The sequence below is a fragment of the Salvelinus alpinus genome, chromosome 37, assembly GCF_045679555.1.
Source record: "Salvelinus alpinus chromosome 37, SLU_Salpinus.1, whole genome shotgun sequence".
NCBI classification, from domain to species: domain Eukaryota; kingdom Metazoa; phylum Chordata; class Actinopteri; order Salmoniformes; family Salmonidae; genus Salvelinus; species Salvelinus alpinus.
Window position 1 is genome coordinate 11,610,300 of NC_092122.1, and position 13,743 is coordinate 11,624,042.

General features: G+C 44.9%; 1 protein-coding gene across 37 annotated transcripts in view; it reads left to right on the top strand.

The window, feature by feature from the left end:
• The window catches only part of LOC139565913 (CUGBP Elav-like family member 2), a 213,320-nt gene that overhangs the window by 146,722 nt on the left and 52,855 nt on the right, over window positions 1–13,743 (top strand). For all 37 annotated transcript variants that reach the window (XM_071386573.1, XM_071386570.1, XM_071386603.1 and 34 more), the window contains one exon: window positions 13,140–13,222. In XM_071386573.1, the coding sequence (XP_071242674.1) occupies window positions 13,140–13,222 (83 nt within the window). The remainder of the gene's footprint in view (window positions 1–13,139; window positions 13,223–13,743) is intronic.

The window sequence follows — 13,743 nt, forward strand, 5'->3', positions numbered from 1 at the left end:
AGTGGTGAACCTATAGACCTTCAGTGTGTGACAGGTTAGTACAGTGGTGAACCTATAGGCCTTCAGTGTGTGACAGGTTAGTACAGTGGTGAACCTATAGGCCTTCAGTATGTGACAGGTTAGTACAGTGGTGAACCTATAGGCCTTCAGTGTGTGACAGGTTAGTACAGTGGTGAACCTATAGGTCTTCAGTGTGTGACAGGTTAGTACAGTGGTGAACCTATAGGTCTTCAGTGTGTGACAGGTTAGTACAGTGGTGAACCTATAGACCTTCAGTGTGTGACAGGTTAGTACAGTGGTGAACCTATAGGTCTTCAGTGTGTGACAGGTTAGTACAGTGGTGAACCTATAGGTCTTCAGTGTGTGACAGGTTAGTACAGTGGTGAACCTATAGGCCTTCAGTGTGTGACAGGTTAGTACAGTGGTGAACCTATAGGTCTTCAGTGTGTGACAGGTTAGTACAGTGGTGAACCTATAGACCTTCAGTGTGTGACAGGTTAGTACAGTGGTGAACCTATAGGCCTTCAGTATGTGACAGGTTAGTACAGTGGTGAACCTATAGGCCTTCAGTGTGTGACAGGTTAGTACAGTGGTGAACCTATAGGCCTTCAGTATGTGACAGGTTAGTACAGTGGTGAACCTATAGGCCTTCAGTGTGTGACAGGTTAGTACAGTGGTGAACCTATAGGTCTTCAGTGTGTGACAGGTTAGTACAGTGGTGAACCTATAGGCCTTCAGTGTGTGACAGGTTAGTACAGTGGTGAACCTATAGACCTTCAGTGTGTGACAGGTTAGTACAGTGGTGAACCTATAGACCTTCAGTGTGTGACAGGTTAGTACAGTGATGAACCTATAGGTCTTCAGTGTGTCACAGGTTAGTACAGTGGTGAACCTATAGGCCTTCAGTGTGTGACAGGTTAGTACAGTGGTGAACCTATAGGCCTTCAGTGTGTAACAGGTTAGTACAGTGGTGAACCTATAGGCCTTCAGTGTGTGACCGGTTAGTACAGTGGTGAACCTATAGGTCTTCAGTGTGTGACAGGTTAGTACAGTGATGAACCTATAGACCTTCAGTGTGTGACAGGTTAGTACAGTGGTGAACCTATAGGTCTTCAGTGTGTGACAGGTTAGTACAGTGGAGAACCTATAGGTCTTCAGTGTGTGATAGGTTAGTACAGTGGTGAACCTATAGGTCTTCAGTGTGTGACAGGTTAGTACAGTGGTGAACCTATAGACCTTCAGTGTGTGACAGGTTAGTACAGTGGTGAACCTATAGGTCTTCAGTGTGTGACAGGTTAGTACAGTGGTGAACCTATAGACCTTCAGTGTGTGACAGGTTAGTACAGTGATGAACCTATAGACCTTCAGTGTGTGACAGGTTAGTACAGTGGTGAACCTATAGGCCTTCAGTGTGTGACAGGTTAGTACAGTGATGAACCTATAGGTCTTCAGTGTGTGACAGGTTAGTACAGTGGTGAACCTATAGACATTCAGTGTGTGACAGGTTAGTACAGTGGCGAACCTATAGGTCTTCAGTGTGTGACAGGTTAGTACAGTGGCGAACCTATAGGTCTTCAGTGTGTGACAGGTTAGTACAGTGGTGAACCTATAGGTCTTCAGTGTGTGACAGGTTAGTACAGTGGTGAACCTATAGGTCTTCAGTGTGTGACAGGTTAGTACAGTGGTGAACCTATAGGTCTTCATTGTGTGACAGGTTAGTACAGTGGTGAACCTATAGGCCTTCAGTGTGTGACAGGTTAGTACAGTGGTGAACCTATAGGTCTTCAGTGTGTGACAGGTTAGTACAGTGGTGAACCTATAGGTCTTCAGTGTGTGACAGGTTAGTACAGTGGTGAACCTATAGGTCTTCAGTGTGTGACAGGTTAGTACAGTGGTGAACCTATAGGTCTTCAGTGTGTGACAGGTTACAGTGGTGAACCTATAGGCCTTCAGTGTGTGACAGGTTAGTACAGTGGTGAACCTATAGGTATTCAGTGTGTGACAGGTTAGTACAGTGGTGAACCTATAGGTATTCAGTGTGTGACAGGTTACAGTGGTGAACCTATAGACCTTCAGTGTGTGACAGGTTAGTACAGTGGTGAACCTATAGGCCTTCAGTGTGTGACAGGTTAGTACAGTGGTGAACCTATAGGTCTTCAGTGTGTGACAGGTTACAGTGGTGAACCTATAGACCTTCAGTGTGTGACAGGTTAGTACAGTGGTGAACCTATAGGCCTTCAGTGTGTGACAGGTTAGTACAGTGGTGAACCTATAGGTCTTCAGTGTGTGACAGGTTACAGTGGTGAACCTATAGACCTTCAGTGTGTGACAGGTTAGTACAGTGGTGAACCTATAGGTATTCAGTGTGTGACAGGTTAGTACAGTGGTGAACCTATAGGTCTTCAGTGTGTGACAGGTTAGTACAGTGGTGAACCTATAGGTCTTCAGTGTGTGACAGGTTAGTACAGTGGTGAACCTATAGGTCTTCAGTGTGTGACAGGTTAGTACAGTGGTGAACCTATAGGTCTTCAGTGTGTGACAGGTTAGTACAGTGGTGAACCTATAGGCCTTCAGTGTGTGACAGGTTAGTACAGTGGTGAACCTATAGGTCTTCAGTGTGTGACAGGTTAGTACAGTGGTGAACCTATAGGTCTTCAGTGTGTGACAGGTTAGTACAGTGGTGAACCTATAGACCTTCAGTGTGTGACAGGTCAGTACAGTGGTGAACCTATAGACCTTCAGTGTGTGACAGGTTAGTACAGTGGTGAACCTATAGGTCTTCAGTGTGTGACAGGTTAGTACAGTGGAGAACCTATAGGTCTTCAGTGTGTGATAGGTTAGTACAGTGGTGAACCTATAGGTCTTCAGTGTGTGACAGGTTAGTACAGTGGTGAACCTATAGACCTTCAGTGTGTGACAGGTTAGTACAGTGGTGAACCTATAGGTCTTCAGTGTGTGACAGGTTAGTACAGTGGTGAACCTATAGACCTTCAGTGTGTGACAGGTTAGTACAGTGATGAACCTATAGACCTTCAGTGTGTGACAGGTTAGTACAGTGGTGAACCTATAGGCCTTCAGTGTGTGACAGGTTAGTACAGTGATGAACCTATAGGTCTTCAGTGTGTGACAGGTTAGTACAGTGGTGAACCTATAGACCTTCAGTGTGTGACAGGTTAGTACAGTGGCGAACCTATAGGTCTTCAGTGTGTGACAGGTTAGTACAGTGGTGAACCTATAGGTCTTCAGTGTGTGACAGGTTAGTACAGTGGTGAACCTATAGGTCTTCAGTGTGTGACAGGTTAGTACAGTGGTGAACCTATAGGTCTTCAGTGTGTGACAGGTTAGTACAGTGGTGAACCTATAGGTCTTCAGTGTGTGACAGGTTAGTACAGTGGTGAACCTATAGGCCTTCAGTGTGTGACAGGTTAGTACAGTGGTGAACCTATAGGTCTTCAGTGTGTGACAGGTTAGTACAGTGGTGAACCTATAGGTCTTCAGTGTGTGACAGGTTAGTACAGTGGTGAACCTATAGGTCTTCAGTGTGTGACAGGTTAGTACAGTGGTGAACCTATAGGTCTTCAGTGTGTGACAGGTTAGTACAGTGGTGAACCTATAGGTCTTCAGTGTGTGACAGGTTAGTACAGTGGTGAACCTATAGGCCTTCAGTGTGTGACAGGTTACAGTGGTGAACCTATAGACCTTCAGTGTGTGACAGGTTAGTACAGTGGTGAACCTATAGGTCTTCAGTGTGTGACAGGTTAGTACAGTGGTGAACCTATAGGTCTTCAGTGTGTGACAGGTTACAGTAGTGAACCTATAGGTATTCAGTGTGTGACAGGTTACAGTGGTGAACCTATAGACCTTCAGTGTGTGACAGGTTAGTACAGTGGTGAACCTATAGGCCTTCAGTGTGTGACAGGTTAGTACAGTGGTGAACCTATAGGTCTTCAGTGTGTGACAGGTTACAGTGGTGAACCTATAGACCTTCAGTGTGTGACAGGTTAGTACAGTGGTGAACCTATAGGCCTTCAGTGTGTGACAGGTTAGTACAGTGGTGAACCTATAGGTCTTCAGTGTGTGACAGGTTACAGTGGTGAACCTATAGACCTTCAGTGTGTGACAGGTTAGTACAGTGGTGAACCTATAGGTCTTCAGTGTGTGACAGGTTAGTACAGTGGTGAACCTATAGGTATTCAGTGTGTGACAGGTTAGTACAGTGGTGAACCTATAGGTCTTCAGTGTGTGACAGGTTAGTACAGTGGTGAACCTATAGGTCTTCAGTGTGTGACAGGTTAGTACAGTGGTGAACCTATAGGTCTTCAGTGTGTGACAGGTTAGTACAGTGGTGAACCTATAGGTCTTCAGTGTGTGACAGGTTAGTACAGTGGTGAACCTATAGGCCTTCAGTGTGTGACAGGTTAGTACAGTGGTGAACCTATAGGTCTTCAGTGTGTGACAGGTTAGTACAGTGGTGAACCTATAGGTCTTCAGTGTGTGACAGGTTAGTACAGTGGTGAACCTATAGACCTTCAGTGTGTGACAGGTCAGTACAGTGGTGAACCTATAGACCTTCAGTGTGTGACAGGTTAGTACAGTGGTGAACCTATAGGCCTTCAGTGTGTGACAGGTCAGTACAGTGGTGAACCTATAGACCTTCAGTGTGTGACAGGTTAGTACAGTGTTGAACCTATAGGTCGTCAGTGTGTGACAGGTTAGTACAGTGATGAACCTATAGGCCTTCAGTGTGTGACAGGTTAGTACAGTGGTGAACCTATAGGCCTTCAGTGTGTGACAGGTTAGTACAGTGGTGAACCTATAGACCTTCAGTGTGTGACAGGTCAGTACAGTGGTGAACCTATAGACCTTCAGTGTGTGACAGGTTAGTACAGTGGTGAACCTATAGGCCTTCAGTGTGTGACAGGTTAGTACAGTGGTGAACCTATAGACCTTCAGTGTGTGACAGGTTAGTACAGTGGTGAACCTATAGGCCTTCAGTGTGTGACAGGTTGGTACAGTGGTGAACCTATAGACCTTCAGTGTGTGACAGGTTAGTACAGTGGTGAACCTATAGGTCTTCAGTGTGTGACAGGTTGGTACAGTGGTGAACCTATAGACCTTCAGTGTGTGACAGGTTAGTACAGTGGTGAACCTATAGGCCTTCAGTGTGTGACAGGTTGGTACAGTGGTGAACCTATAGGTCTTCAGTGTGTGACAGGTTGGTACAGTGGTGAACCTATAGGTCTTCAGTGTGTGACAGGTTAGTACAGTGGTGAACCTATAGGTCTTCAGTGTGTGACAGGTTAGTACAGTGGTGAACCTATAGGTCTTCAGTGTGTGACAGGTTAGTGATTCTGAAAGGAGATCAACCGTAATACCAGGGCGCTCATGTAGAGTGCACTTTTAGTAAAACACAAAGGGCCAGTGGTGTAGGGGAGGCTATGCGCAGGTATAAACCGTATACACACACTTATTTTCAGTGGGAATTGCGTATACTCACTTCTTAAGCCCTACTGATGCATATCAAAGTAGTGTAGTGGAGGTATACGACTTATCAGTTACGTAGTACAATAGAGAAATCATATGCATAAAGTAGCCTACACAATCGCAAAGCACGTGAAATATACAGTATTCTTGTGTGCCGTGCACATAGCCTAGTTTCAGCGAAATATCATGTGCAGGCAGGAAGTGTGCAGCGTTTTGGCATGGAGCAGCTCACAGAAGAATGACATCGGTAGCGGGTAGGGTAGGTAAGACATTTCAATTTATGATGTCTACCAGTAAATGCTAACTAAGGCAACAATGGGTATGTAAACTATTGAAAAAGTTAAGTCCGAAGTGTTGGTTAGTAGGCTATTTGTGATGCACCATTGTCAACATGCGCTGTTTGCATCAGGGGCGTAGACATGGATGGGCCTGGGTGGACAGAGGCCCACCCAATGGGGAGCCAGGCCCTGACAGGCCCACCCAATCAGATTGATGTAGTTTAAGCATTGTTGTGGACTTAGAACATCACATTTTAGTATATTTTTCTATTTAAACATGTTTTGATTTTGAGAGTGAAAATCTGTCAAATCTGTAGGAAAGCTCATAAAAACAGAGGGAAACGGGATGCCTTTCCTTTGCTGGGCTGGCCGTTTGAGAACTATTTGGCAAAATGTTAGTTTTCCCACTTCTCCAGAAACCACTACACCCCTGTATAGGGCCGATGGAAAGACAGCAGTCACACAGCATGATGTTAAAGCATCACTACACCACTGCATAGGGCCGATGGGAAGACAGCAGTCACACAGCATGATGTTAAAGTTTCACTACACCACTGCATAGGGCCGATGGAAAGACAGCAGTCACACAGCATGATGTTAAAGCACCACTACACCACTGCATAGGGCCGATGGAAAGACAGCAGTCACACAGCATGATGTTAAAGCACCACTACACCGCTGCATAGGGTCGATGAAAAGACAGCAGTCACACAGCATGATGTTAAAGCACCACTACACCGCTGCATAGGGCTGATGGAAAGACAGCAGTCACACAGCATGATGTTAAAGCACCACTACACCACTGCATAGGGCTGATGGAAAGACAGCAGTCACACAGCATGATGTTAAAGCACCACTACACCACTGCATAGGGTCGATGGAAAGACAGCAGTCACACAGCATGATGTTAAAGCACCACTACACCACTGCATAGGGCTGATGGAAAGACAGCAGTCACACAGCATGATGTTAAAGCATCACTACACCACTGCATAGGGTCGATGGAAAGACAGCAGTCACACAGCATGATGTTAAAGCACCACTACACCGCTGCATAGGGCTGATGGAAAGACAGCAGTCACACAGCATGATGTTAAAGCACCACTACACCACTGCATAGGGTCGATGGAAAGACAGCAGTCACACAGCATGATGTTAAAGCACCACTACACCGCTGCATAGGGCTGATGGAAAGACAGCAGTCACACAGCATGATGTTAAAGCACCACTACACCGCTGCATAGGGTCGATGGAAAGACAGCAGTCACACAGCATGATGTTAAAGCACCACTACACCGCTGCATAGGGCTGATGGAAAGACAGCAGTCACACAGCATGATGTTAAAGCACCACTACACCGCTGCATAGGGCTGATGGAAAGACAGCAGTCACACAGCATGATGTTAAAGCACCACTACACCACTGCATAGGGTCGATGGAAAGACAGCAGTCACACAGCATGATGTTAAAGCACCACTACACCGCTGCATAGGGCTGATGGAAAGACAGCAGTCACACAGCATGATGTTAAAGCACCACTACACCACTGCATAGGGCTGATGGAGAGACAGCAGTCACACAGCATGATGTTAAAGCACCACTACATAGGGTCGATGGGAAGACAGCAGTCACACAGCATGATGTTAAAGCACCACTACATAGGGTCGATGGGAAGACAGCAGTCACACAGCATGATGTTAAAGGAGAAGCAGTCCATAAACCAGTAGGTCCCATTCATAAGAAGACAAAAACAAAACATTAAGCGTTTCCCAATTGACTATTGCTTCCCATTGCAAAAAAACATTTCACGTTTAGCACACAAAGTAACCGGGGACCTAAAGTTTAAAGTGGAACTGACAGAGTTGTAACTACTTTGCAGATATGTAACGAGCAGAAAATCATAATATCAGTAAAAAATATCAAATTCCCAGTTTATGCTACAAAAAACCCTCTTTATAAGGGGTTTTACAAATAGACTATTTAACTCAACGTTCCATGACAGAGTAAGGCATTGTTGGCAGAACAGATGGATGCAGTTCAATGCATGATTAATATCATTCACCAATACATTTCTTGGTAGTCCAAAACATATTGCTGTTAGGTTGTAAATCACAGCTGGCCTGGTACATTGTTTGCTGCCTCCATTCGGGATTTCAGTTTCAATATTCTGGACAAAAAATGGACGAATGTAACTAAGGCTGGGAATGTCAATACAATCAAACTAGCAAGGGCAATGATCACAAGGCAGTTATAACGTGGCTAGTAGGCTAGAGTATCTATTTATGTACTGTAGCAAGCTAAAAACACGGAGCCTAACGTTAGCTGGATAGATAGCAAGCTAGCTGCTAGGAGGATGTCATGTCATCCCATTAGAGGAGTGGGTGAGCAACTGACTCTTTCCCCTCATATCGTTTTTCAGTGGCTGTACACAGCTAGAGATGCAGGTGTCATTTGGTTAGCTAGCAAGAACAACTCCAGTTAGCATATATCTTGCATTCACAAATTCACTCTGGCTATCTGGGCTCCCAAGTGGGGCAGTGGTCTAAGACACTGCATCTCCGTGCTAGAGGTGTCAAACAAATGAAACAGGACTCCTGTGGTATTTACATATTTGCAGAAATCCATTCAGGTGTATTTTGTGGCATTTGGTGAATGCGTTCTAATGATCTAAAGTCACACTGTTGCTACTTCCTGTAAACACACAGTCCAGTTCAGTGTGAATGATGGAAGGTCCTACTGCCTGTAAACACACAGTCCAGTTCAGTGTGAATGATGGAAGGTCCTACTGCCTGTAAACACACAGTCCAGTTCAGTGTGAATGATGGCAGGTCCTACTGCCTGTAAACACACAGTCCAGTTCAGTGTGAATGATGGCAGGTCCTACTGACTGTAAACACACAGTCCAGTTCAGTGTGAATGATGGAATGTCCTACTGCCTGTAAACACACAGTCCAGTTCAGTGTGAATGATGGAATGTCCTACTGCCTGTAAACACACAGTCCAGTTCAGTGTGAATGATGGAAGGTCTGTGTGACAATTGGCTTGTTTGTTTAAAGGTCTACTGTAGCTCTGATTGGCTATAGCGCACCGGTCTGTGTTGACTCCGGTCCTGGACAAGACAGATGGTTTTATTTGGTTTTATTTACTGCAGTGTCTTTTAATTTTCCAAACTCACGGCCGCTTTCCAACTCTATATTACTATAGACTTATCACAAATGCCAAATATTCTAAGAATCTATGAAAACGTGAAAATGACCATATCTAAGTGGTCACTTGTCAGATTTGTTTTTTTAAATGTGTCATATTCTTCCTGGGGGTGTAAATGTCATATTGCTAAAATGCTGTCAGTTCCACTTTAAATGCAACAATGTTTCACACACAAGTTATTTTCAAAGAGATGGCTAACTACAGCAAACGTGCTGCAATAAAAAACACAGTTCCCCTCACCAGATGATGCTCATTATTCTTGGAAAGGGAGAAGCTAACACATTAGCAACAACATCCTCTTTGATAACACCTGTTGGCCTTCAAATAGGCAGAAGTTTTTGTAAAAATGGTTCCACCCATTAAGTCAAAATGTGATTGGTTGATTCCACTGTCACTCCAATATTTTGCCCTAATACAGTTGAATGGCATATGCCTTTATCTAGCTTCTGATGGCCTAGCCAATGGCTGACTTAGCTAGCTAGATGTATCTCCCCAGAGACTGCAAATACAAATCCTAATTGGTGTTAACCCTCAGTGTTAACCCTTCCCTTACCAACAAAAATTTACGAGATTAAATCAGAACATCATTGTTATTATAATCATTATTTTATAAATCCTTATCCCTTCTTTGAAGGCCCATTGTTCCCCACTGTATTTGGGTTAGTACTAATTTGTAGAATGGCTCTATTTTCCTCAGCATGCATTTCTTCACTATTTTTAATGTGAAGAAAGATCACAATACAGTGGTGATCATCCCATACACAGGCCCTACGCTATGAGAATCACAATACACACCACTACTGTTACACTTACCATCCCATACACAGGCCCTACGCTATGGATATCACAATACACACCACTACTGTTACAATTACCATCCCATACACAGGCCCTACGCTATGGATATCACAATACACACCACTACTGTTACACTTACCATCCTATACACAGGCCCTACGCTATGGAGATCACAATACACACCACTACTGCTACACTTACCATCCCATACACAGGCCCTACGCTATGGAGATCACAATACACACCACTACTGTTACACTTACCATCCCATACACAGGCCCTACGCTATGGAGATCACAATACACACCACTACTGTTACACTTACCATCCCATACACAGGCCCTACGCTATGAGAATCACAATACACACCACTACTGTTACAATTACCATCCCATACACAGGCCCTACGCTATGAGAATCACAATACACACCACTACTGTTACACTTACCATCCCATACACAGGCCCTACGCTATGGGGATCACAATACACACCACTACTGTTACACTTACCATCCCATACACAGGCCCTACGCTATGGAGATCACAATACACACCACTACTGTTACACTTACCATCCCATACACAGGCCCTACGCTATGGAGATCACAATACACACCACTACTGTTACACTTACCATCCCATACACAGGCCCTACGCTATGGATATCACAATACACACCACTACTGTTACAATTACCATCCCATACACAGGCCCTACGCTATGGATATCACAATACACACCACTACTGTTACACTTACCATCCTATACACAGGCCCTACGCTATGGAGATCACAATACACACCACTACTGCTACACTTACCATCCCATACACAGGCCCTACGCTATGGAGATCACAATACACACCACTACTGTTACACTTACCATCCCATACACAGGCCCTACGCTATGGAGATCACAATACACACCACTACTGTTACACTTACCATCCCATACACAGGCCCTACGCTATGAGAATCACAATACACACCACTACTGTTACAATTACCATCCCATACACAGGCCCTACGCTATGAGAATCACAATACACACCACTACTGTTACACTTACCATCCCATACACAGGCCCTACGCTATGGGGATCACAATACACACCACTACTGTTACACTTACCATCCCATACACAGGCCCTACGCTATGGAGATCACAATACACACCACTACTGTTACACTTACCATCCCATACACAGGCCCTACGCTATGGAGATCACAATACACACCACTACTGTTACACTTACCATCCCATACACAGGCCCTACGCTATGGAGATCACAATACACACCACTACTGTTACACTTACCATCCCATACACAGGCCCTACCCTATGAGAATCACAATACACACCACTACTGCTACACTTACCATCCTATACACAGGCCCTACGCTATGAGAATCACAATACACACCACTACTGCTACACTTACCATCCCATACACAGGCCCTACGCTATGGAGATCACAATACACACCACTACTGCTACACTTACCATCCCATACACAGGCCCTACGCTATGGAGATCACAATACACCCCACTACTGTTACACTTACCATCCCATACACAGGCCCTACCCTATGAGAATCACAATACACACCACTACTGCTACACTTACCATCCTATACACAGGCCCTACGCTATGAGAATCACAATACACACCACTACTGCTACACTTACCATCCCATACACAGGCCCTACGCTATGGAGATCACAATACACACCACTACTGCTACACTTACCATCCCATACACAGGCCCTACGCTATGGGGATCACAATACACACCACTACTGTTACACTTACCATCCCATACACAGGCCCTACGCTATAGAGATCACAATACACACCACTACTGTTACACTTACCATCCCATACACAGGCCCTACACTATGGAGATCACAATACACACCACTACTGTTACACTTACCATCCCATACACAGGCCCTACGCTATGGAGATCACAATACACACCACTACTGTTACAATTACCATCCCATACACAGGCCCTACGCTATGGAGATCACAATACACACCACTACTGTTACACTTACCATCCCATACACAGGCCCTACGCTATGGAGATCACAATACACACCACTACTGTTACAATTACCATCCCATACACAGGCCCTACGCTATGGATATCACAATACACACCACTACTGTTACACTTACCATCCCATACACAGGCCCTACGCTATGAGAATCACAATACACACCACTACTGCTACACTTACCATCCCATACACAGGCCCTACCCTATGAGAATCACAATAGGCCTATGCTAGGCTAAGACCCTAATGCTAAACGCTGATACAACACTAATGCTAGGGATTCACAATACACACCACTAATACGCTAACCCCCCATACCTATGATAACACAATAAGAGCTAAATAGGCTGTGTGCTTTGGGAACGACAATACACATATATTGCCAGACTCTGGGCTAACCCTTCCATACAGCCTCTACGCTATGGGAATGACAACAGTGCTAATACGAAGCTCAAACCTTTCCATACACATGGGCATCACAACACACAGCTAATGCTAGGCTAACCCCTCCCATACACAGGCTATACGCTATGGGAATTGTAATATAGACTACTACTGTTACACTAAACTCGAACCTGCCCATACCCAAGCCCTACTTCATGCTAGGCCAAGACTTTAACCATCCCAAACACAGACAACACCATATGAAACACCTTTCCAATGGAATGGAATCATCAACCCCTCTGCAAAGCAAGCTCCAATGCATACTACCGATTCCTCTCAGAGGGCGTAGGGTTAAAAATACATGGTACCTGTGCAACATAACGGAAGTGAGATGGATGGACAGCAGGACTAGTCATTCACACACGTCTCAGAAAATGAAGAATTGAAAACTGTAAATGTGTGTGAAGGAGTGATTCTACAAGACTCAGCAGTTCCTCTGCTCCTTAAACTGCTGACTGTGGCTTAATGGTCTACAGCTGGACTGTCTGCTACCTACACTGGAGATTACTTCTTTATTTATAATGACTTTCATTCTCTCTCTCTCTCTCCCTCTCTCTCCTTCCTTTCTCTGTCGTTCTCTCTCACTGGCTCTCTGACTGGCTCCTGTTTCTCCATCTTTCGAACCCTTCTCTCTATCTTTGATGTGTCTCTGTCATTCTGAAGTAATGTCACTCAAGTCATGAATTGTGAATTGTTTTGTTTTAAAATCGCGAATGTTTTCTGCATTTAAATGCTAAGCTGGTTTCTCCTTGAGCCTACTTTTGGCAGATGACGTAAAACTGTATGAATTAATTAAGAACACTTTTTTGGTTACTTAACATGTTCTCTCGATCTCTTTCTCTCTCTCCCCCTCTCTTCTCCCAGGGTGCTGTTTTGTCACGTTTTACACACGGAAAGCTGCCCTTGAAGCCCAGAATGCACTGCATAACATAAAGACCTTAACAGGGGTGAGTGTGTGTTCTCATTTCTCCTCGGCCCACGCTGCCCTGCTGTCACACAGTGTCAGTGATTACCAGGGGATATCTCCCATTACTGTCACGTCACACACTGTGGCTGTCTGTAGTGTGTGTGTGTGTGTGTGCGTGTGTGTGTGTGTGTGTGTAGGCCTTTACTGCGTCTCTAACTGCATTTAGATGCTTATTTGTGTCTGACTACATTATATATTCTGTGTGTGAATATATTTCAGTGTGTGTGTGATGTAGGGTCCTTTCCTATACCAGACTCCTGCTGCTGTCCTCTGTCCCTGTGTGTATATTAAACACAGTGGAGTGATAGAAGAGCAATAGGATTGTGTCTCTTGTCCCCTCCCAGGTTCTGGAAGTCTCTAGCTGCTCCTCTGGGTTTAACAGGCCCTTGGACCATGGTTACGCCTGCTTGGGGTGTTGGCAGGCTGCAGCCTTGGCGGTTCTGAGGCTCTGGAAGCATATTAATTAGAGGGAAGGGAAGCCTGTACACTGTATTTCCTCTG